At 55.8% G+C, this 22,310-nt stretch overlaps 10 protein-coding genes across 10 annotated transcripts; 4 read left to right on the top strand and 6 right to left on the bottom strand.

Moving 5' to 3' along the window:
* Positions 1-567: 567 nt before the first annotated feature.
* On the top strand, positions 568-2,856 carry N657DRAFT_672263 (uncharacterized protein; the record flags this gene model as incomplete). The annotated part of the gene is made up of 8 exons (XM_062795630.1): positions 568-610; positions 730-912; positions 969-1,228; positions 1,304-1,405; positions 1,461-1,778; positions 1,874-2,194; positions 2,269-2,359; positions 2,439-2,856. The coding sequence occupies 8 exons, from the start codon at positions 568-570 to the stop codon at positions 2,456-2,458; spliced, it is 1,338 nt and encodes a 445-aa protein (XP_062647032.1). The 3' UTR covers positions 2,459-2,856.
* Positions 2,857-2,986: 130 nt separating this feature from the next.
* Positions 2,987-6,551, top strand: N657DRAFT_646013 (uncharacterized protein). The gene is made up of 5 exons (XM_062793049.1): positions 2,987-3,350; positions 3,424-3,610; positions 3,671-6,140; positions 6,212-6,416; positions 6,468-6,551. Exons 1-5 carry the CDS (start codon positions 3,271-3,273, stop codon positions 6,505-6,507), a joined length of 2,982 nt encoding a protein of 993 aa, XP_062647033.1. The 5' UTR covers positions 2,987-3,270; the 3' UTR covers positions 6,508-6,551.
* Positions 6,552-7,721: 1,170 nt separating this feature from the next.
* N657DRAFT_454012 (uncharacterized protein) lies at positions 7,722-8,469 on the bottom strand. The gene has a single exon (XM_062787461.1). The coding sequence runs from the start codon at positions 8,353-8,355 to the stop codon at positions 7,858-7,860; it is 498 nt and encodes a 165-aa protein (XP_062647034.1). The 5' UTR covers positions 8,356-8,469; the 3' UTR covers positions 7,722-7,857.
* Positions 8,470-9,129: 660 nt separating this feature from the next.
* Positions 9,130-10,614, bottom strand: N657DRAFT_681381 (uncharacterized protein; the record flags this gene model as incomplete). Its single annotated transcript, XM_062796377.1, has 2 exons — positions 9,130-10,499; positions 10,563-10,614. 2 exons carry the CDS (start codon positions 10,612-10,614, stop codon positions 9,130-9,132), a joined length of 1,422 nt encoding a protein of 473 aa, XP_062647035.1.
* Positions 10,615-11,917: 1,303 nt separating this feature from the next.
* N657DRAFT_681382 (uncharacterized protein) lies at positions 11,918-14,646 on the bottom strand (the record flags this gene model as incomplete). The annotated part of the gene is made up of 2 exons (XM_062796378.1): positions 11,918-14,242; positions 14,308-14,646. The coding sequence occupies 2 exons, from the start codon at positions 14,644-14,646 to the stop codon at positions 11,918-11,920; spliced, it is 2,664 nt and encodes an 887-aa protein (XP_062647036.1).
* A 381-nt stretch (positions 14,647-15,027) lies between these two features.
* Positions 15,028-16,082, top strand: N657DRAFT_619985 (RNA-binding domain-containing protein). Its single transcript, XM_062790578.1, has 3 exons — positions 15,028-15,097; positions 15,169-15,287; positions 15,359-16,082. Exons 1-3 carry the CDS (start codon positions 15,035-15,037, stop codon positions 15,753-15,755), a joined length of 579 nt encoding a protein of 192 aa, XP_062647037.1. The 5' UTR covers positions 15,028-15,034; the 3' UTR covers positions 15,756-16,082.
* On the bottom strand, positions 15,710-16,510 carry N657DRAFT_619986 (mitochondrial ribosomal protein L31). Its single transcript, XM_062790579.1, has 3 exons — positions 16,445-16,510; positions 16,149-16,378; positions 15,710-16,082 (listed from the first exon to the last, which is right to left on the bottom strand). Exons 1-3 carry the CDS (start codon positions 16,492-16,494, stop codon positions 16,030-16,032), a joined length of 333 nt encoding a protein of 110 aa, XP_062647038.1. The 5' UTR covers positions 16,495-16,510; the 3' UTR covers positions 15,710-16,029.
* Positions 16,511-16,729: 219 nt separating this feature from the next.
* N657DRAFT_646018 (trafficking protein particle complex subunit 2) lies at positions 16,730-17,574 on the top strand. Its single transcript, XM_062793050.1, has 2 exons — positions 16,730-17,033; positions 17,168-17,574. The coding sequence occupies exons 1-2, from the start codon at positions 16,849-16,851 to the stop codon at positions 17,469-17,471; spliced, it is 489 nt and encodes a 162-aa protein (XP_062647039.1). The 5' UTR covers positions 16,730-16,848; the 3' UTR covers positions 17,472-17,574.
* N657DRAFT_718812 (histone-fold-containing protein) lies at positions 17,444-18,905 on the bottom strand (the record flags this gene model as incomplete). The annotated part of the gene is made up of 4 exons (XM_062797500.1): positions 17,444-17,906; positions 17,987-18,124; positions 18,325-18,372; positions 18,887-18,905. The coding sequence occupies 4 exons, from the start codon at positions 18,903-18,905 to the stop codon at positions 17,743-17,745; spliced, it is 369 nt and encodes a 122-aa protein (XP_062647040.1). The 3' UTR covers positions 17,444-17,742.
* Positions 18,906-19,644: 739 nt separating this feature from the next.
* Positions 19,645-22,139, bottom strand: N657DRAFT_681387 (TPR-like protein; the record flags this gene model as incomplete). Its single annotated transcript, XM_062796379.1, has 2 exons — positions 19,645-19,719; positions 19,779-22,139. The coding sequence occupies 2 exons, from the start codon at positions 22,137-22,139 to the stop codon at positions 19,645-19,647; spliced, it is 2,436 nt and encodes an 811-aa protein (XP_062647041.1).
* Between the last annotated feature and the right edge of the window lie 171 nt (positions 22,140-22,310).

Genomic DNA, 22,310 nt, shown 5'->3' on the forward strand with positions numbered 1-22,310 from the left:
GACAAGACGGCAGATGGGCCACTGGGGGTAATACTAAATTCCTTGCCCAATTCGTCAAATCCACTAAAGCATTGAATTTAAGGCTGATGAGTCGCTCGACTCATCCTTACCTATCCAGGATTAGAGCTGAAGATATATGCGGGAAATTGAAGACGTGCTATGGAAAGGTGAAGCTATCAGGTCGTGATGTAGCTTCGAATAATACAGATAAGGACATCAATTAAGGATCCTCACGGGAGTTAGCAACCTAGCTAATCTAGCTAGTCGGGTAAGAAAGAACACTCTGGAATATTATGTAGTTAAAACTGAGGCCAAAGAAAGCTAAAAACTCTCTCATTTTTTCTTTCTTCTAGTAAGTATTAAATTAGTAAAAGCTATAACTAACTAACTATAGAGAGAGTAAATAAGCTATAGATTCTATAGTAATTGCGCTGCACTCATTAGGACTCATCCTAGGACTTAGCATATAGGAAGCACGAGCTCCTGTAAATTGAAAATCCTATACCTTGCTGCTGCGAGATCTATTCGTAGCTTTTCGAGCTATATCTAAATAATTAAGCTTAGAGTATGGCGCTGCTCTGCCACGTTCAGGAGGAGAGAAAGTCTATATGTGAGTCATGGCGGGCTTTGTTCCAAGCTTGAATCTTCGTTGACAGCATGTTCTCTGTTCAGCTAGAACGAATATACCAGCGGCCATGGTATCTGGCTACTTGTATATTTGCCAATCAGTACGCAGCATACCAACATCGAAGTCCCTATCGCACGCTCACCCCCAAGCAGTCCAGTTCGCGCTCTTCGCCATCTCGACCGGTAACAGCATAAGCTTCAGCAGCTATCTACTGCGCGCTGCGACACTGAACGCTCAAGATGGCAGTTGGCTAAACAGAGGAATCTCCATTGCTGCCGTTACGGGTAAGCTCAACTACCACCACACCCAATGTGCCCTGAACGCAAACTGACACACCCAGTGGTTTGTTTGATACACTCGTTTGCCCCACGGTGGGGAATTTGGCTGAGCAACGGCTTTGGCGCTTTCAAGCTCGTGCTGCTCAGCTTGGTCGTCTGTACGGGATTTGCTGCTCTCGCCGGCAGGACGGCGGCACCCAGGCCCGATAACTTCTCGAAGTTTCCAGGGGCCCGGCTGGTCGAGAACCGGCGACGATTATTCGGCCGGGGCCGCGGGCGGTTACTTGCTTGCTCTGCTCCAGGTGCTGTAATCCTACGGCGGGTGCGAGAATGCCGATTATGTGGGTGCAGCCGGACTCAGCTGGGGAGAAACGGGACGACTAACGACTGAGTACAGGTTCTAACAGAGGTCCGGAACGCCCCCAAGACGCTGCGGAGGGCGGCACTCATTGCTGACTCGGCGGTGACGGTGCTTTATGTGCTGGCCAGCGTCTCATACGTGAGTGTTCGAGCACCAGCATACCGTTCCATGATGCATTTACTGATAGTCACAGTTTGCCGCCATGAGCAAGGAAGAGATTGCCAACTCGAGGGTTGTCGTGGCGGCCCAGTTCTTTCGGAATGTGTGGGGCGAGAGTGTCTTCATGACTCGGGTCGTGCCCTTCTTCATCAGTCTCTCGGCGCCGGGGAATGTGTTTGCGCAGTCCTTCGCCATGCCGCGCGTGAAACAAGAGCTAGCCAAGGAGAGCGTGCTGCCGTGGGCTCGGTTTTGGGCCTCGAACTGGCCGTTCAATGCGCCCTCCGGGGCTATCTTCCTGCACTGGATCTCTACTTGTGCGCTGATCCTCGGGTCGCACACCACGGACGTATACGTATTCGTCACCAATGTCTTTATCTACAGCAGCAACTGGATCAAGGGCAAGCATCATACCTCCGCATCTATCCTGCTGATGCTGACACATACCAGTCTTCCTCGCTGCCGGGCTGGTTTACCTCAACTTTGCGCCCGTCAGAGCGGTGGGCCGAGCAGCGGACGACGTTTCGCAACTCGCCGCTCCTGACCATCTTTTGGATTGTTTCGCTGCTGTTTGTGCAGGCCCCGCCATTCATCAAGAACGACTTCTTCGAACATGTGCCGTTCTATGTGGTCCCCACCCTCGGCACCAGTCTGCTGGTCATTGGGACGGCGTACTGGCTCGTGTGGGCAAAGGTGCTGCCCGCGTTGGGCTACCAAATCCAACACGAAATTGTCCAGATCCCGGACGGAACTGAGAGGGTCAAGTATAAGGTGAGTACATCCAAATGTGTTGAATGAATCCGAGGAATCCGAGGGGCTTTGTTTGGCTGACGTGGAGGTCACAGAGGGTCAAACCCAAGAAGCGGAGAAGGCAGGGGCAGTGGACTCGGCAACGGAAACTATCTGTTTGGTTCACCGGACAATCAGACCATCGAGGTAGGAAGGCTGGGTTGTGGGAGAAGAAGAGAAGGAATCTGAGTGACTTTGTAATCCATGTTGATTCTGAACATTGCAGCCCCCCTGAACGACCCCTGAACAAGCCTGCCCTGATCATCGTAGTAGTGCGGGACATGGCAGTTCAGTCCTGCATAATCTACTTGGTCTTGAGAATGGAAACGACCGAAGAGAAAGAAGAAAGACAGATTGGAAAGGGTATAAACAAAAAAATAAAGAAAGAGTTCTTTTCTGTGCTGTAGAGTAAACAAGCAACGGCTGGCTGGCTGAATGTCTGCTTCAGCTCGGTGGGTTCTCCGACTTTCTTGTCTCGGTCCGAGCCTCTGAGGTTAAGTTAAACCCTAAGTTCGCTAGCATGCGACAACTCACGAATGAGTTCGCAGCTAGTGATATGACCGCTCGATGGGATGCATGACTTGCCTTCGCGACATTTTTCTCAATAATGCGATTATTACTGGGGTAAAGGGGGGAAGTCAACGGCACCGGGTACGGAATTTGAGATGCCGGGACAGAGAATCGGCAGGTGGGGCACCATACTTGGACAAAAACGAGGAGCGCTGCGGAGGACGACGGAGTCGACCCCTGTCTAGCGTCCCATTGGTGCTTTGGCCCAGTTGTCCTCAACTCCTGCGGATAACTACACAGTAATGACCTTTCCGACGCGACGCATCAAGCATCTGCGAGCCCTTCCCGGTCTGGAACCTCGGAACGCATCTTCCCAAGGCAGCCATGCTGCTGCTCTTGCCTGTGTCTGGATCCGCTACCATCGAAGCCGAGCGCCAATGAGAAGGCCGACGAGGACATGAGTCTGCTGCTGCGCCCTTCCCCCACCACCGTCTGATATCGAGCTCGATCCTCCCGCTCCCGCTTCCGTCCAAGCGCCGCCGCAACCAATGTCTTGGGACTTGCTGAAGCGGTTCCTCGAGAGCGATGTCTTCAACCAGAACCCCTTCCTCTCCGTCTCGTACCTCTCGTTCGTGTCCCCGACCGATTTCCCCATCCGTCCCCCTGGCTGGTTCAACGCTGACTGAATGTTCTGCATGTAGGCGCTATGCAGATCACATAGGGATTCACTATGTCCTCTGCAGCAAGCTTCGCCAGTTCCCCTACGAGGACATCGAATTCTTCCTCCCCCAGCTATGCCACTTAGTCATCAGCCTCGACAACGAGTCGATGGCCTTGGAAGAGTTCTTGCTGGACCTGTGTGAGGAGTCGGTCACTGCTGCGCTACTGGTTGGTCGCCCCCTAATGCGCTTGCAGTTTCGACCACAGGCGCTGATAATCCCTCCGCAGACCTTCTGGCTGTTCCAAACCTACCTACACCATCTGTCGTCGAATCCCCAGACCGAGGCGTTCAAGACTTGTCGGCGGGTGTACAACAAGGTGCAGCACGTTGTGTTCGGACTTTCAGAGATTGCAAGGCACGAAAAGATCACCGAGAACGTTTTGCCTGTTACTGTTTTGGGGAGCTTCGTCCTCGCGAGCATCGCCTGCCCCATCCTCCCTCAGTGGGCGGGGCCTCTTGCCGTCGCCCAGGCCCGAAAACCGCGCCCCGTCATCGAGACAATATCCGAACCCGCCGTCGCTGCGAATAAAACTGTGCCAACCCGGGCACACACCGTTACTGCGGCCAGCACCCGGTCGAAGCGCCCAAAGGATGTGCGCGCCGCGAGTGCCCAGGAGGGCAGGACTCATGAGAGCCCACACAAGTCGCTGGGCAAGGGCAAAATACCGGCAAGGGCGAGTCGGCCGACTTCAAAGTCCAAGGCCGCTGAACCCGCGCCACGGGAGCGTGAGGATGCAGACATGCCCACCCGCCTTGAAGGTCTGGCCCTAGAAGCGCGCCTCAGTTCTGCCTCACTGCCCCTGCCGGATTCCAGGCCTCGTCTGGTTTCGAGACCAACCACACCCGTGTCGGCCGGCCTACGGCCCTCGGAGACCTTGTCTCGGAAACATTCGCATGGCGTCAAGACGCTCCTAAGCCAGGACGAGATGACTAACCAGCAAAAGACACAGTTGCTCCGGCAGAATTACTTCCGGTGTCAAACGGCCTTTTTAACAGCGCTGGAAAACATATCTAATCGTCTCGTCGTGGTACCCAAACCGGCTCGCCTGAGCGCGCTGCGTGCCGAGTTGGCGCTGATTGCGCGGGATCTCCCGGCCGAGGTGGATATTCCTGTCATATGCCCTCCAGATCTCGCGGATGGCTCCCCGTCCAAGAGCCGCCACCACAGGATAGTCCGCCTTAACCCGGCCGAGGCAACTGTGTTAAACAGCGCCGAGAAAGTTCCGTACTTGCTGATGGTGGAGATTCTCCGCGACGACTTTACCTTCGATCCGGAGACCCAGGACAACCAGAGGCTACTCACCACTCTGTTGGCGGAACAAGGATCACGAAGGCGGATATTCGACCTGTCCGACTCCCCGAGCATACCACCTGCGTCCCGGACGCCGGAGCTGGTTGTCGATAGTGTCTTTGAGCCTGCATCCGGGGATTTGGGGAGCTCGCCCTTGGTCAGGCCGTCGGATGACGGTTTCTTTGGGCCAAGGCCGACGCAATCGGTCTCCTCTCTGCATCTTTCCGGTACAAGCACGCCAGCACCTGCTGCTGCTGCCGACAAGACGCCGCCGCGCAGCTCGGGCGGCTCATCCGAGTCACCAAGCACTTCCATCAACAGGAGAAGATTGACACTCAGCAACCCACGCAATAATTCGGTCGACCAACCGGACTTCTCGGCGCTCGCGATCCACATGCGGACTGCGTCACAGATGCTCGCGCAACTAGACGCAACAAGCGGCAAGCGGCCGCGGCACGAGGTAGCAGCCATCAGGGCCCGCATTATCTCGAGCATGCAGAGCCTGGAAGAACAAAGCTTTGATCTCGACGATGGGCAGGGGCCAACCTTTGACATAATCATGGCCAAGGCGCAGGCAGCCGCGGCCTCGGCATCAACGACGGAGGCTAATGGAGCCGAAGGCGGCGACGACGCCGCCGTAGAACCTAATCTCAACGCCAATGCTGGCATCGACAGGATGGAGAACGACATCAAGACGGGCGGTCTCCAGCGCAAAGGCGACCGCGATGACCCCAGCGCGGCCGTCTTTGGCGAAGCGTGGGAGACCAAAAAGGAGCGGATCCGCAAGTCGTCTCCGTACGGCTGGATGAAGAACTGGGACCTCGTGAGCGTCATCGTCAAGACGGGGTCGGACCTCCGTCAGGAGGCCTTCGCCTGCCAGCTGATCCGGGTCTGCCACAAGATCTGGGTCGACGCGGGCGTGCCCGTGTGGGTCAAGCTCATGCGCATCCTGGTCACGGGGGAGTCGTCGGGCCTGATCGAGACCATCGCCAACGGCGTGTCGCTGCACTCGATCAAGCGCAGCTTGACCCTCGCGTCCATCGAGGCTGGGCAGAACCCGCGCCGGCGGATCGCAACGCTCAAGGACCACTTCGTCAAGGCGTTTGGCAGTCCGGAGAGCGAGGCATACCGGGCGGGCGTGGACGCCTTCAAGCGGTCCCTGGCGGCGTACAGCGTCATCTCGTATGTCCTTCAGCTCAAAGACAGGCACAACGGGAATGTGCTCATTGACAACGAGGGGCATATCATCCACATTGACTTTGGGTTCATGCTGTCCAACTCGCCGGGCTCGGTCGGGTTCGAGGCGGCGCCGTTCAAGCTGACGTATGAGTATGTCGATGTGCTGGGCGGCGTGGGGTCGCAGGATTATGAGGATTACAAGAGGCTCTGCAAGCAGGCGTTTCAGGGTATGTTCTGCTGTGTTCGAGCTCTGCTATCCTCTAATAATCATGGCAACTAATCTTCGAGGTTAATCCAGCCCTCCGCCGCTCTGCAGACAACATCATTGACCTGGTGGCCATGATGGGCCGCGAGTCCAAGATGCCCTGCTTCGGGGCCGGTGTCACGCAGGTCACGGCGGCGCTGAGACAGCGGTTCCAACTGCAGTTGAGCGCCGACGAGGCCGAGCAGTTTGTTGAGACGGATCTCATTGGCAAGTCGCTTGGCAGTTATTACACACGACTGTGAGTCACTTTGTCTTATAGGGGTTATTTGGGTTGCTGACGATGGAACAGTTATGATACCTTCCAGTATAGGACCCAGGGCATCTACTAGACGGGATGATGATACTAAGGGTGTTGGGGAAAGAGGAAGAGGAGGGGGGGGGGAGGGGTGGTGGGACAGGTATATGAAGAGGTGTTTTGTGTTCTTGAGAAAAGTGATTGTATCGCGGATCGCCCGTTGTTTCGGGAATCATGGCGCTTGACGTCAGGCATATCAACGGCGTTTGTGGTTGGTGAACCTATAATCATAGATTGGGTTAAGAGGAAAGAAAGGTGTCGGTTTGTCTGACAAAGTCAGTGGTCTTTGAACGTGTACGTCCCGCACAGCACATATGCTTTCTCTGTTCTGTCTTGTTGGATCCCATGCATGACCGCTGATGGGGTCAAGGGGCTTTGGAGATGATGATTATATATAGAGAGGGGCAGGTAATAAAATGATGTTTGAGCAAGTACTTGGTCATAGCAGGTCCTTTGTGGCAAAGACGGGACAAGAGCTGGTAGAGTGTGCCAAATGTCAGTATTGAATTGGAGTTCCAATCGAGTTTGGAAAAGTTCGATCAATTGCGCGCTGGCGTTGGAATTGATGTATCACGAACGACCAATCTGTTAAAAAGCGGTAACGTTAAGGACGTCGAGAGGATGATTTTTAACACCTGCGAGCTTGCTGCCCGTTGAGCGGTGCGCTGCTCCTTCCCTGAATTGGATTTTGAGACTTCTTTTGCCCCACTCTGGTTGAGTCTGGAGTGGTAATGAGCCTTGCGCCAGACGAAGGGCTGGAAGTTCCCTTGCGAACGATTTAGGTTCCCAAGCCACGAAGCCATCTGCATCTGCCCAGCAAAGGACATTCGGAGTATCTAGTGTGATTCTATTTACTGTTGTCTTACCCAACGAAGCTAGACAGCCTCACCTCACCAAGTGCCAATCCACAGCCCGTTGTTATTCCCGGATGCTATCCTGCAGCTGCAGTTGTGCCAATCCATCAATCACAAGCTCCGGCTTGCCGCAGGGCTGATGCTCTGCAAATGCCGAGCTGGAGGAGAAACCGGTTGGGGAGTTCCCAGCCGCTGATCTTTGGCTTGGTAGCCTCGGGGCCTGTCCCTGAGTTTGCAAATAGGATCGACAATGGCACATTCACCTCAGGCTGTCCAGTCGGCCGGGGAAATCTGGTGCGAGGCTGCAGTTGCAATGCTTTGTCTTGGGATGCGGTTTTCACCAAAGCATGGTGGTCTCCTATCCGTCGAATGGCACATGTCTTTCGTCGTCTTCTTACACGAGGCACACCATGTTTCAGAGATTACGTTTAGAGCTTTCTCGTAATTGGCAGGCTGTGGAAGTGCAAATTTGCCTTGCGATGAACAGTATCGTCTCCCTCGAGATGCCCCGTGATGTCCACGGGGGTAGGTTATGGCGAGATGGTGTTGGTTGGGGACGAACATAATCTCAGGGCGTCGTCATGAGGGATACAAGGCAACGAGTGGAAGGTCGTACCGGTCAAGAAGGGCTTCTCAAAAATGTTCACGGCAGTAGGACTGGGATGACTGGACGTTGCAATGTGTGCACGCATGTAACTGAGACGAGCTATATTCAGCGGCACCCGGGTCCGGGATGACTCGGCTTGTCTTCTTGGATGCCTGGCTATGCTGAAGTGAAGACTTCTACGTTTCCGGTTGAGGTACCCGCTGGGAAGATCTTTCCGCGGAAAAATTCCGGGGTTCTGTTGCTGCGCTGAGAACTGAGAGCTGAGAGCGAAAAGAGCGAGCTGAACGAGCTGGACGAGCTGAATGGGGTGGTGGGCGATATCAGGAATGATCATTACGGAACTGGATCGTCTCATTGATACTTTCGTCTTCCACACTCCGGATAACTCGAGTTTCCTTGTACTACATTGTTCTCGCGGCATCAGCACGCTATCTGATGACGTATTCTTGTGAAGACTATCTGAAAAGGAGGCAATCGAGCAGTCTCGGGCAAACCCTCGAATCTACTCAGCTTTGAGATTGGCCGCCATGGTCGCAAGACCTGCCTTGGACGAAGAAGCTGAAACAGGTTAAGAAATTGAACCACCCGTGAGCGGCATCTCGGCATGCGGTCCTATGGGGAGGACGGGAACCACGGATATGGGTACACACTACCTTAACATTATAGAGTCTATCTGAATATGTGTGCCAGTACTGGAGAAACCGGATTTTTCACTCCCATCTCCTCCCGCGTCTGTTGCAGGAGGTGAGACCTTAGCTTTACATGTTGCACGGCACAGTGAGCTTTGCCTATCTCTGTCTCTCCGATGAAGGGAAAGCAAAAAAACAAATAGGAAGATGATATGACGGGGCTGATTGGGCTGGGTTGAGATGCCATCAGAATGGTGTTGTAAAAGGGGATAGCAAGACGCAGATAGAAGTTGGTAAGAAAACAGACTCATCGCGAGGGCGTTGAAACAAGGCCATGTTTTCCTTCGGGGCCCCTCTGCCGTCACAAGCAGCCTAAGTGATTCGTGTCTGTGTGCATTGATGTTCCGACCTCAATAGTGATGATGGTGTAATCCCGGTGTTGATCATCTCATACATCCCCGGACCCGGCGTCAGGGTGACGCCTCACTTTCCGATACCTTGCTGATCCTTCAGCCGATCTCTTTCCGCCTCATTTCCTCGCCTACACACCATTCCATCTCTCGTGCCTAGTTTGGGAACACCCCCGGAGGTGGCGGGAACACCATCCGAGATGCAGCGCCCACGGCACCCTGAGAACTCACCCCACCAGCCCCCGACCCCAATCGAACAGGCACACCCACGCCGCCCACCACGCCCTCGCCATGCCCGCCAACGCTCCCGCCCACATTCCACACCTCCACCTCAAACCTCGGCACCCCGTCCGCCTTGCTGGCCCCAGATGAAGAAGAAGCACACAAACCAGCCACCAGTCTCGTCAGATCCCCCTCCGCGGCGTACCCCGTCAAGTCATACACCACTCCGTCCACCACCACGCTCCTCACAGCCGCCTTCAGCCCCGCCAGCGCCACGCGGTGCGCCAGCGTGCCCTCGGGCGGCACGTTAGCGAAGAATGCCGCCTGGCGCTGCACGAAGCTCAGCGCGGCGAGCTGGATGCCGCGGACCGTCATGTGGCTTGCCTGCTCGAGGGCGCGGCGCTCGCCGTGGTAGCGCCAGCGGATGAGGAGGATTATGTCGTGTTGTTGCGTCTGCGTAGTGGTGGTCGTCGGGGGCCGGTTAGTGGGAGGAGTGGTCGGGGTAGAGGTTGGGGTGATGGTCATGATCGCTGGGGCGCGCGGAGGTGGTCGTTTGTCCACGATGGTGAAGGAGGTAGGGGGTGGAATCGGGCGCATGGGTGGGATGTATCTTGGGACTGTCGAGATATCACCGAGAGGCCCTGATGGTGGAGGTGGAGGAGGAGGAGGCCCCCTGGGGAAGGAGCCCGAGGGTGTGAATTGGGGCGGCCCGGGGGGCACGCGCTGGGAGAATACGTTGAGGAAGGGCGGACGACGCGGGATGCTTGGGTCCTCGTAATGAAGCTCCGAGTCGGACGAGGTGGAGCAGCTCGACCGAGAACGCGCTCGGGTTGTGGAAAAGGAGGGCGAGGGCGAGCTCGGCCGGCCCTGTCGCGACTTGTGCTCTGGCGCACTTGTCTTGGCCGACTGGTCAGCCTTGCGACGAGTGCGCTTCTCCCTCCCGACTGAAGTCACCGAGATAGTCTCGTTGTCGGACAGCGACTCGCACTCGTCCAGTGTCAAGGCGGACGAGGCCGAATCGCTCTCATGGCCGTCGTCTCTGCTGCCAAAATGCTTCGAGTTTGGCTTCTTGACGCTGGACGGGACAGCAAAGCCGTTGGTGCCAATGTAGTTCTGGACCGCCTCGGCAGATTTGACATGGAGAGCTTGAAGGGCCTCGTAGAACGATGGCGCTGTCTCAGATAGCAGTGCATCTCGCACACCGTTTTCAGTCCTCAGCACAATAGCCTTGAACGAACCCAGGGGCTCCTTGGCGATGACCAGCGAAATGCGGGCATACCGCCCACTGAAGAATTCGCAATTCTCTGCAGAACGGCAGTCAGCTATGTGAGTGGCCAGGGGACATGCGAGGGCTGCAGAGGACTCACCAATGACCTGAGCACGCAGGTCGACCGCGGGAGAAGGGCCTCCAGACGCCATTGCGGACCGTGAACTCGGTTGCCGGGGAAGTAGACAAGATTCAGAGCTGGAGAGACGCACTAGCATTTGGTGTTCCAGACCAGGACAAGGTGATGATGGGTGGCCCAAGGAGAGTTCGAGATAGGAATGGGCGTCCCATCTTTATACACATCCTTTCCCCTTTGCCCCCCGAGTTTGTGCTTCGTAACAGCCGGGCTGACAGCGCGAGACACCTCCGTTCCCAGGAAAGCAGTGCAGACGCCGATGTGGCACAGAACTCGGCAACAGCAACGAAAAGTGAGGCTGCATGACGAATGAATGGAGCAGCCCGCACGACAGGGGTAAAACAACACGGTCGAGATCGGAAAGTGGTGACCGGACCACGGGACTATGAACAACGGCTCCGGAAAAACACACTTTACCTCTTATTACTACACTAACATTGTCCCTGCTTGCTCTGTAGGCGGTTAGAAGAAAACGGGAGAGGGTCCGCTGAACGGCCAGGGTCCTTGCATGGAGCGGTGAGCGGTGAACCATTGGTAGACGGAACCGCGTATCGTATGCAGACTCAGGAAGCAGAAAGAAGCCATCCATTACCCAACCACAGCGACTAAACAATAACGGTGATCCGGGCGCCAGGTCTGTCTCCCGAAAGGTCGGCCGGTGTCCGTCCGCTCTAGCCAGCCAATTCTTTTGCACGGATTGTGGGCATGTGTGTTGCCGTTCGTGGAAGCAAGGCACCGCAGGAGGCAGTCGTGGTCAGCCGTTGAGATAGGAAATCTGCCAGGTTACACCATTCCTCAGACATCAGACGGGTCGTCCGGCGCAGACTCCGAAGAAGTGTGTCATTGTTCGGTGCCAGTGCGCCCCGACGAAGGCACGAAGGCCTGTTTCCGTCCCACAAGTTACTGCAGGCTGCAGAGCTTGTAGCCCTAACCGTTGGCTGCAGGAGGCGTGGGAAGAGTAAATAACTTGAACGGGAGAATCTTGACCCTGTCGGTATTTAATGATTTGCTTCAAGCCATACGAGCCGGCCTGCCTGCAAGGGGGCACCGCAGCCGACTGGCGATCTGAATGATTGGACATGAGTGTCACAGTAGCCTGCATTAGGCATGCTGACTCGCTCCATAGAAGAATGACGACGGGCAAACACCTAGGCTAGGCATGCAGTGAGAGGCCATGATCCGTCCCGGGGCTGCACGTAAACATATGGTTTTCCTGTTTTTCTTCATGTGCATCAAAACAACGAGTGCCGTGGGACATCGGGCTCTGCTTGTCTTTCGCGAGTCAACCTGTTTTCGCTCTGCGGCCCTGGCTGCCCGGCCTACCCAACGCTGAGCCTCTCGAGACGAGCTTTCACAGCATCCACCAACGCTGACTCCCGATCCAACAGGCCAATGATCTGTGTCATCTTTTGCCTTCGCACTTCGGCCGGGATCTTCAGACTAGGCACCGGTGAGGCGGGACTGTCGTCTTCGGTGGCCTCTCGGATCCGCTGCAGCTGCTCGGCTTGAGCAAACAAGGCGTCTCGGAGGGCCTTGATCTCGTCGAACCGTTTCCAAGCATGCTTAGTCCTTGGGGCAGCCTTCGACAGGTGATCCGCCTCGGAGCCCAGGATGCTGTCTCCCAGCGCCCGAACTTCCTCTGCCCACGCCCGCTCCTTGTCGCTGAGCTCCCGGCTCGTCGCCCTGCCCAGATTCCGCTTCAACTTCTCCATTCTGCTTGCAAGCTCCTCTTGCCTCTCCCGGACTATGCGCAGCCTGTCCCGAGCGAGCTCATCCTGCGAGACGGGTCCGTCGTCATCCGCCGAATCCTCTCCTGTAATCCTGTCAATCTTGTGCTTGACCTCGTTCGCCTTCCCTAACTGCTGCTTAAGCTCGTTCTGGAGCGATTGGCATTTTCTGAAAAGCTCCGCGACCGCATTATTGATGTGCTCGACCTCGTTGGAAACCACCTTGTGTCCGTCGGTGAAGACCTCAAGAGTCGCCATTGACAGACGCAACTCCTGCTGAAACAGAGGGCGCCTCTTTCCTGTTTTCAGATGGTCAATCCATGGCGGTAGCTCGCTCCTGCGATCCAGCGCTTCCGAAGCGCGGAAAAGAGGGCGTGGTTCCCAGCCGACTTCAGGCTGCGGCATCTCAGAGTGCTCAGAGATGGCTGCCGGAGATTCCCTAGGTGCCATTTCTCGGACTGGTGTGTCGAAGAAAACGACAACGGGATTGTGATGGGTGGCCGACAAGAGAAAGTGGCCGAGCTCCGCATCGCTGATGACTGTGGCTGCCGCCAGAGAACTCTGACTGCGAGCCTGGGTGTAGATGCGCTCCCGCTCTGACCCTTGCCCTTTGGCGAGCAGATCAATGCGGAACTCCGCACCCGCCTCGGAATCTCCTTGAAGCTCGCTCTCTAGTCGGAAGATCCACGGCGCCAGAGAAACATGAGTGATGCCGGCCGGGTGCGTAATATAGAACGCGTAGCGAGATGTAACGTCCTGACTGAACATGGGCCAGCTTTCAGGCATGACCTCTACTGGTTTAAGGGTGTCGAAGGTCTGGAAGGTCAGTAGTGAAGGCGACTGGGGAGATGCCAATAGCCTTGACTTATGCTTGGACCGCGGGGGCAGCCATTGGGCCTCGACGCCTTCGGTGTCGAGGCAGATTTTGACCTGTCCGCTGGTGGAGAGGAGACAGATGACCGTCAAAGACAGTCCAGACTCGCCGTCGGCGTCGTCCACGTCCAGCTCCTCCTCTTCTCCCATCATCAGATCGGCCACACTAGCCTTCTCCCCAATGACGTAGATATCCTTTAGCTCAACCTCATCGTCCTGCTCGTCTTCGGGATTCAGCTCAAACTCGAATGGACCTTGGAGCTTCGGGATCGCGCCAGGTCGCGCCGGTCGAGTGTAGATCTCCGTTGTGGTCTCTCTAAGCGCGCTTTCCATAACTTTCGGCTCCTGATTATCCAGATCTGACATCCAATCCAGCTGTTGTTGGGCCAGAAGCCGGGCTTCGGCGGAAGCTTCGGGGTCATCCTCCGTGGCTGCAACTCTGGCCACGATGGAGACCGACAAGGACGGGATGAGGGTGGGAGGAGGTGCCCAACGCTGAGGCAGGAGCGGACATAGGGCGTACACGTCGCCCCCGGTCATGGCGACCCACAATGTCATTGGCGACCAGCCTCCGGAGCTCCTAGCAGGGAAGCATGCGGCCGCCACTTCCATGTCGAAGGCATCGGGCGAGAAGCCCTTGTTCGTGGCCGACACGGAGGTGCTAAAGTCCTGATCCAGATACGTCCCATCTGCCAGCCTCTTCAAGTCGATGGCGAGGGTAGCTGCATCAAAGGTCCAGCGGTCAGCTGTAGACAATTCCCAAACGCGAACCACGGCATCTTCTGTGACGGTAACAAGCGCTGTCCCATTAACGCCAAGCGGATGCCACAGTACCGAAACAACTGCTGAGCGCGAAGTAACGTGAGTTGTAGGGCCCAGCGTCCAGAACTTGGGCTTGAAGGGCGTTGCGTCCCTTGCATACAGATGGGAAGAATCGGGCAGGATGCAGATATGGACGGTATGAGACGTCAGGACTGCCAGAAGATCCTGATTCGGCGACATGACCAGCTGGCGAATATCATCGGCAACGGGTGTCTTGATGATCTGATGTTGGAGACAATGTTAGCGTTGGAAGTGTAAAATCTGGTCCCCAGCGACGGCTCACTCACGCGGTAGCCATCCGTTTCGTTACCAGCATTTTCGTCGTCGTATCCGAATAGATCGTCTGAACTCTCTTTCTTGATACGGGATCCGGAACTGGAACGCGCGTGTCTCGTCTCCCACGACTCCTTCAAATACGCCAGGTCGCCCCATCGAATTTGCTTGCCGACCGCCACGAAGACTTCGGTTCCCCTGCGCGCTATGGTCCGTCGCGGCCCTGGCTTCGGCTTCTTGCCGTACTGCAAGCTAGCTGAAGTCCGTGCATCGTCGCTCGACTGTGCAAACAACTTGTGCCCCGGAGAAGGCTCGTTAAGCCAGCTCGGCGCGAAGCTCTTGATCTTGGGCATCTGTGTGTGACGGGGTTGCTAGACTGACAATGCGAGTTGCAAATTGCCAAACGTAGAAATGAAATTGGAGGCCTGTGCAGACGCCTAGATTACCCACGATGCCTGACCGATATCTGGCAAATTGCCCTGTGGTCGTCGCTGCAAAGTGCGAGTTTTGGCGGAGGAGAGCTCAAGTCCTCCTCCAGTTGAGAGCTGCACTTGTTAGCGTGTTCTCTGGACCCCGGCAACAGCTTTTTCTGGGCAGGCACGCGCCTCACATCCCTGTCAATGCAGTGACGGATTGACCCACTCAGATCGCAACCGTGCGAGTCTGCGGCAAGCAACTTCCAGTCGAAGCTCCAGAAATCCATCCACTCACTCCCAAACAAACACAACAAAAACGACCGTTATGAGAGGGCCACGGTGCACAGTCGAGCGGCTGGATCAGCCGAGCGCCTATTTTAATAATAGGGTGAGTAGTGAACGCGATATGATCATTGGGAGCTGATGCAAAGTAGCTACCCAAGCTAACACACGAACCAGAACAAGCGCCGGCGATTCGACAAGGACCAGCGCGATGGCGACGATGATATTAACATGCAGAACGACCAACCTGAGGAGGATCCACTGAAAGATGCGACCACTCTCTACGTTGGGAATCTGTAAGCTGCATCAATTTGCCCTTTGGGCAAGATAACCGGCCGACAAAAGTTGACTGACTGGCTGTCCTTAGGTCCTTCTACACCACCGAAGAGCAAGTGTATGAGCTCTTCTCCAAATGCGGCGAAATCAAGCGCCTGGTCATGGGCCTCGACCGGTTTACCAAAACACCGTGCGGCTTCTGCTTCGTCGAGTACTACACCCACCAGGACGCGCTCGACTGTATGAAGTACATTGGCGGGACCAAGCTGGACGAACGCATCATTAGGACAGACCTTGACCCCGGTTTCACGGAGGGTCGCCAGTACGGCCGTGGAAAGTCTGGAGGGCAGGTCCGCGACGAATACCGCGAGGACTACGATGAGGGCCGTGGCGGCATTGGACGGGCGCTTCAGGCGCGGATGAGGGCGGGGTCTAGGGACAGGGCGGGTTCTAGGGACTATGACGATGATTACGGGCGCGGAAAATAGACTCGCCTGTCCACACGTCGACGGCATGTTTTACGGTCTCTCAAGTGAAGTAACGCAATACCCCGGGAATCACAACGGCGTTATTGGGCGGGTTGTCGTCATGTTGACCGCCCACTTCACGATCCAGAGGTGGGCTTCGTGTTTGACCCGGGTATATCGTCCATGCCGCCCACATCTCTGGGATCCAAGAACAATTTGCAGCCACCACAACGCCATTGATTCAGTTGGTATAGTACAAGGGATATACACGCCCCGAACCATCGCTCGTCGTTGTTTAGTAACCGGGAGGGTTGATTCGTTGCGATACACGCGTCCACTTTGGAAGTTCTAGAACGAGAATGTCAGCTACACAGCACATGCGCCCACCCCAATCCCGTCCCGACAGCAACATACTGTGAATGCCCTTGCGATATCTCTTGGCTTTCCGGTCAAACATGGTGTACTTGTCCCGGGGCAGCATTTGCGCCTCGGTCGGCATCTCGGCCTTCCAGCGCTCCAGCGACTTGAGAGTCTCGCCCTTCTTGGCCAATGCGTTGCTCAGCGTCTCGACGACCTGATCAACGGCCCTTAACCGCTTCCGTTGCCGGGCCTTCTGAGTCGGGGAGAGGCGCCAGGGGATCTTCCTGCGTGCTGTCAGCGTCGCTTATCGTGGGACAAACCATAAGTAGTAGAAGGCTTCCCGTGCTCACCATAGAAGACCCCCGTTGAGAACATTTGTGATCCTGAATGGCCCGAACATGACTGCGGCGCGGGAGCTTGCAATCGGTTCGCCGGGTGGAATGGAAAGATCACGGAGGTATGGGTCCTTGCCGCCTGTTCAAAAAATCGCGGCTCCCGTCGTCGCAGCGCCAAGCTAAGGCTCCATCGGTTTGTGGAGACAGCACCCCGCGACCCACCAGCGCCCCTGCAGCCTCAGCCTGGAGCTCACTACACCAAAGCAGTCTATTGATTTGAATCCATCGACGACTGGATTGCTGAAATGAATGCACCACCCGGCCCCAATATTTCACCACGCAGCGCAGATGGTTGATCGATCGCAAGCCAGGCCTTACGTCACATACAACACCAACAGAAAAGCGGCAACACCAGGACGATGAGCTACTACTTCGCAATCATCGGCACCCAAGACAACCCGCTCTTCGAGTACGAGTTCGGCACAAGCAAGCAGGGCGGCGATGGCCAGGCACGCTTCAGCGAGCAGGCACGGCATCTGAACCAGTTTGTTCTGCACAGCAGCCTGGACATTGTCGAGGAGGTGCAGTGGACAAACGGGCAACTGTACGGCCTCCCTTCCGTCTGTTTCCACTTGCAGAGTGAAGGCCGCCTTGCCATGCCTTCCCATATCCTCGCCCCAACACTCCGCCCTTCCTAGTTCGAGATGGACTGACATGTGCTGATATGGGAAGTACCAGATATCTGAAGGTGATCGACAAGTTCTTCAACAATTACATTTCCTGCTTCATGACGGGCGGCAACGTCAAGTTCCTATTGCTGCACCAGCCGACAGCGACAGCGGCCGGGGCGACGCGCAACTCGACGTCTGTCGGCGCCAACCCGACGAGTCCACAGACCGAGGAGGCTATCAAGAACTTCTTTAACGAGGTCTACGAGAACTATATCAAAGCTATCATGAGCCCGTTTCACAAAGTTAATATGGAAATCCGGAGTCCGGTATTTCGGCAGAGGGTTGCGGCGGCTGGAAGGAAATATTTGTAGATACCAGGGAAGCAGCTTATAAAAGCATGGACACCATCACATATGGTCCAGTCACAGCGCAGGCAACAGCAAGTGATGATCAAAATCAATGCATTTCATCGGCTTTACTCGCCTTCCAAGACGCCGTGGTCATTCCCATCGACCGTGTCATAGTTTGCCCTGATACCCCATCCCAACGCCATACGTGAAAAACAACCGCGGAAAATATGCATCCGATCATGCCATAACCATACACCCGATCGCCAACCCCTGCGCCGTCGCGAGGTTTCGCTTAACCACCGAAGCCGTAGAGGGTGCGGCCCTGGCGCTTGAGGGCATAGACCACGTCAAGCGAGGTGACCGTCTTGCGCTTGGCGTGCTCAGTGTAGGTGACGGCGTCGCGGATGACGCTCTCAAGGAACGACTTGAGGACGCCACGGGTTTCCTCGTAGATCACTGTAATGAACTGTCAGCATATGTCCTGCAGTTGAAAAAGCCAGGGGTCGGTTATAACGGCCGATAGGGGAGAAACATACTGGCAGATATACGCTTGACACCGCCACGGCGGGCCAGACGGCGAATAGCAGGCTTGGTGATGCCCTGGATGTTGTCGCGCAGAATCTTGCGGTGGCGCTTGGCCCCGCCCTTGCCGAGGCCCTTGCCGCCCTTGCCGCCTGCGAAAAGAAATTGTCAGCCTTCTAACATCCTGTGCAAACAGGAACGAATGCGTGCATTGTCGACGCGATGCAGGCGTCGGTATGCAATGCGATGATGCAGCGCGGTTGAGGGTTCAGACGCGTCGCGGGACACATGCAACCCCACCCAAGCAGGACTCTACACTCCCAAACCGCGCGCAGCTCAACCACTGCGCTACTGGATGCATCGCCGGCGATGATGACGATGACGAAATGGTAAGGATAAACTTACGTCCAGTCATGTTAATGGATGAATCGGTTCGATGGAGATGAGTCTAAATGATGGTGTGACTTGATAAGTCGATGGAAAGTTGATGCCTTCGATGATTGACCAAAACGACGCAATTCGTAAAGTTGAGTGGTTCTGGGGAAAGTGGCAGAGTGAGAGAGGCAAGGGTTAAATAGGTTTGGGAGACAGGCAGCAGATCAGGAGGGGGCAGCTGATCAGAGCGCCACTAATCCTGTTTCGGATGTGGGTTGTTGGTTATTTCCTGGAAAAAGCGCTTCGAATTTATGCGAGTTTTGCTGCTTCAAAATTGGCTGTCAAAAAGCGTTGAATGGCGCTGGTTTGATTCACTTGTTTTGGTGCCTGCGGGACTGCGCGTTTTGGAGAATTAGCCCCACAAATATGGTCTGTGCTACTCGGCCGCCCCATACTCCGTACGGCTGGCCAAACTGAAGTCAGGTGGGACTGCCTCAGCAAGTGGTCCAAGCCCTCATGATTTCCGGAGTTGCCCCTACTGCACGAAGCCCACAGCATAACTCACGTCTCGTCGTCAGATGGAAGTTGTCACTATATATTCAGATTTTTTTTTATTTTCTTTATTTTTTTTTTTTTTTTTTGGCTCGGTCAAGGCGGTGGTGACTGATCATCATATTCTGATTACATGGGCGTTGTGACCGATCTCTCCCCGCGATACCGTCCAGAACGGGAATGTGCAAGCAGACGTCCACCCACTTTGCCTTGGTCTTTTAACTTACATGAGTATAGAATACGCTAATGTTTATCTCATGTCTTCACGCCATGGTAGGTTCTAGGTAAGGTAGGTTAGGATGTCATCCCAGGTCGACAGCTGACCCAGAGCCAATTCCTGTATTATCCATTTTGTACCCTCTCCCGGAGTCCCACCCAACCTTGCCCTCCCGTGGTGACACTCGCCAATTCCGTACTATACATGTCGGCCAATGCGATGCTCAGGTACTCATACACAGAAGACTCCAACCCAGCCCAGAGATGGGCCACGCCACGAAACAAAGCATGCTCGATGCTCTCCAGAAAACGCCATTGCCACGCCATAGAATGCTGTCCATGCTGCTGCCAAGAAATAGAACGACCGTCTCAAAGGAGCAACTCAACCCTCCCAAGCACGCCGAGTATAGTGATGGGCGACGCTTTCCCAAAACATGCCGAGTTCTCGCTCCAGCCACTACCCGTTCGTTCGTCATCGTAGGGATATCGAGGATTAGGTTCACATTGAAAGGTTCGTCAGTCATGAGCATCAATGCATCATCGAGTCGTCGAAGCCGTCGTCGTCCTCGAGTGCCCCAATCTCGTTCTTGATCTCCCCGTTCGCCTAGTAAACATGTCAGCCACTCGTCACTGGCCATGGGTGATTACAGGCAAAATACGTACCTTTGGATCCAAGCTTAAGGCTATGGTGAAGTGGCGCACTGCCGTCCTCTTGTCCCCCAGCGTCTTGGCGAGCTTGGCCAGCAGGAAGTGAACCTGGGCATTGTTTGGCGCGATATCCCGCAGGATCATCAGCTCTCTCTTTGCTTCGTCCAGCTGTCCCATAGCTAATAAGGCCCCGGCTTTCTTGCTCCGCATCTCAGGAGCCCTGGGTGCTAGCTCGACCGCCTTGATGAACCAAGGAAGGGCCTGAACGGTTTGCTTCTGTCTCTGCAGCACTGTGCCCATGCAGCAAATCAGAACAGCATGCGTCGGATGAATCACCAGCGCGGCGTGATAGTGGCTCAGCGCCTTGTCGTAATTGCCCAGCTTCTCGTAGACTTTGCCAATGCCGTAGTAGGCGTTGTAATGCCGCTTGTCCGCGGCGATCGCGCGCCGATACGACACCAAAGCCTTGTCATACTCCTCATTCTCCACGTGTTCGTGTCCCTGAAGAGTGTACGCGTATGCGAATTTCGGATGGAGCTGGATGGCTCGCTTGAAGCACTGCAGGGCCTGTTCGTGTTCGCAGTCCAGAGAGAATGCATTCCCTAGAACGCACCAGGCTTGCGGTGAGTCCCACGCACTGTCGGTGAGCTCATGCGCGAGGAAGGAGAGTTCGGTCCCCTTTCTCAGCTGCCAGAGAACGGTCGAGTAGAACTCCATGTCCTCGTGCCGCGTTGGGGCGAGCATCCGAAGGCGGCGAAAGATTTTCTCGGCCTCGGCATAATTAGCCAACTCGTAGTGGGCTTTCGCCATCCGCGCCAGCACCCACGGTGTGTCCTGGTGGCTCCGAGGGAGCGTCGAGAAGACGGTCAGGGCTTCTTGACATTGGAATGATGATGAGAGCCGATATCCAGACGCCATTTTTCTCAGGAGATCCAGAATGCATTTCAGCCCCTCATCTGCCTTCACCGGCTCAGGGTCGAGCGGCTTCGATGGCGGGGCTGGCACAGCAGGCAGTTCCTTGACCCGAGGGACTTCAATTTGATCAATGTCCATGCTGTTATCTTCCAACGGCTTTCGATTCCCACTCACGACCCTGCCAACGCTGGTGCCGCTAGAGCCCGGCCGCGCAATTCTCGAGATCGGAGGTCTGGCCTTCTTCAACTCGCGGGTGACTGGCACGCCAGCCGTCGTGATGTTAGTGTTGGACCTTGAAGCCGTCCTGGGGGCCACGTTCAGCCTCGCGCTCCTCCTCGGCTCCTCAAAGTTGGCTGGGCGTGGCTGTACAGGGTGTCCTGATGCCGTCCGTTTCCTCTCGGTGGCGGCCAGAGAAAGAGCAGAACCCCTCATGGGCGCTTCTGGGGGTTCCACCAGCTGCTCCTGTGCCCTGTCTCTTTTCTTGGAGGTTAGACGGTAGCTCATCTTGGGCGGAGCGTCGAGGAAGCCGGGCTCTGAGGCCTGGGTTCCCCGTGTTCGGCGAGCCGGTGCTAATGGTGGCTCTGAAGGGTAGGCGATGCGAGGGGCCTGGGGGTCTGGGACAGCGATAGGGCCAGTGGGTGTTTCCATGCTATCGGATCCCTGTTTCGTTACCGCATACCTTGAATGCCCGGCGGTCAATCTTGATATCGAATCGTTCTCGCCAGGGTCGACAAACAGCATGTTGTTGCTCAAAACGTCCTGAAACGCCGTCGATCGGTGGTTCTCAAAGGGATCACTTTCCTGGCTGACACCTTGGATGCCGGATTTTCTTTGTAAAGGGTCCGGAGGTCCTCCGCTGGAGTCAATGCTATTCGCGCCGGACTCCTGGTCGAAGCTGCGAGCGAAAGTGTCATTGAGTCGAAAGATATTCGGTACCAGAACATTGACGCCCATATCGCACAGGATGGTGAAGGCGTCCCACATGAAGGGGTTCGCTCTCAGCGCATCCTCAAAACAAGGAACCGCCCTTTTCTTGTCGTCGTATGCTCGGTATAGCTTGCCTAGGAGGCAGCTCGCTGAAGATGCGTCGGGATATGGTGCCCTTGCAGAAGTTGTGTGCCTTCCGATGCTGCACTTGGCTGCCCACAACGGGCGAGCCTTCTCCAATGCGGTAATCCCATCCCTGTACCGTTCCAGGTCTAGGCAGGATTGCGCGAAGATGTACGAGCACCCGAGATGAATCCCCCGACACCCTGGCAGTTTGCTAACTTCGTATGCCGATCGAGAGTCGCCGAAACGGTAATGAGAGAGAGCGAGGAGGAAGGCGGACTCGGGGGAACGCTGATCGTGGGCATGTAACCTCTCGGCGAAGAAGACGGCATTCTGGTACGAAAGATTGTCGAGATGATAATAAACGGCCTGCTTCAACAAGCCAGCAATCGCCGCGTTGGTCGGTGCCATGTCGCAACGGGCACTGGTGCGCCAGGTTGCTGTGCGACTCGGTGTTCCAGATGCTATCGAGGAGGGTAATCCATGGGGTCGCTCGAACCGGCAATCGACGTTGGCCGAATGCGCCTGTTCCGCATGGGGCGGATCCAGCGCCAACAAGAGGGCAGGTGTTGGAGCGCCTGG

The sequence above is a fragment of the Parathielavia appendiculata genome, assembly GCF_033297405.1.
Source record: "Parathielavia appendiculata strain CBS 731.68 unplaced genomic scaffold N657scaffold_7, whole genome shotgun sequence".
NCBI lineage: Eukaryota > Fungi > Ascomycota > Sordariomycetes > Sordariales > Chaetomiaceae > Parathielavia > Parathielavia appendiculata.

Excerpts from the sequence above, each read along its gene's own strand:
- N657DRAFT_646018 (XM_062793050.1), top strand. The coding sequence starts at position 16,849 with ATGAGCTACTACTTCGCAATCATCGGCACCCAAGACAACCCGCTCTTC. Across the intron at positions 17,034-17,167 it reads CAGTGGACAAACGGGCAACT|ATATCTGAAGGTGATCGACA; the intron begins GTACGGCCTCCC and ends GGGAAGTACCAG.
- N657DRAFT_619985 (XM_062790578.1), top strand. The coding sequence starts at position 15,035 with ATGAGAGGGCCACGGTGCACAGTCGAGCGGCTGGATCAGCCGAGCGCC. Across the intron at positions 15,098-15,168 it reads GCGCCTATTTTAATAATAGG|AACAAGCGCCGGCGATTCGA; the intron begins GTGAGTAGTGAA and ends CACACGAACCAG. Across the intron at positions 15,288-15,358 it reads ACTCTCTACGTTGGGAATCT|GTCCTTCTACACCACCGAAG; the intron begins GTAAGCTGCATC and ends GGCTGTCCTTAG.
- N657DRAFT_646013 (XM_062793049.1), top strand. The coding sequence starts at position 3,271 with ATGTCTTGGGACTTGCTGAAGCGGTTCCTCGAGAGCGATGTCTTCAAC. Across the intron at positions 3,611-3,670 it reads CGGTCACTGCTGCGCTACTG|ACCTTCTGGCTGTTCCAAAC; the intron begins GTTGGTCGCCCC and ends ATCCCTCCGCAG. Across the intron at positions 6,141-6,211 it reads CTGCAAGCAGGCGTTTCAGG|CCCTCCGCCGCTCTGCAGAC; the intron begins GTATGTTCTGCT and ends AGGTTAATCCAG.
- N657DRAFT_619986 (XM_062790579.1), bottom strand. The coding sequence starts at position 16,494 with ATGTTCGGGCCATTCAGGATCACAAATGTTCTCAACGGGGGTCTTCTA. Across the intron at positions 16,379-16,444 it reads CTCAACGGGGGTCTTCTATG|GAAGATCCCCTGGCGCCTCT; the intron begins GTGAGCACGGGA and ends GACAGCACGCAG. Across the intron at positions 16,083-16,148 it reads ATATCGCAAGGGCATTCACA|AACTTCCAAAGTGGACGCGT; the intron begins GTATGTTGCTGT and ends TTCTCGTTCTAG.
- N657DRAFT_454012 (XM_062787461.1), bottom strand. The coding sequence starts at position 8,355 with ATGCCGCGAGAACAATGTAGTACAAGGAAACTCGAGTTATCCGGAGTG.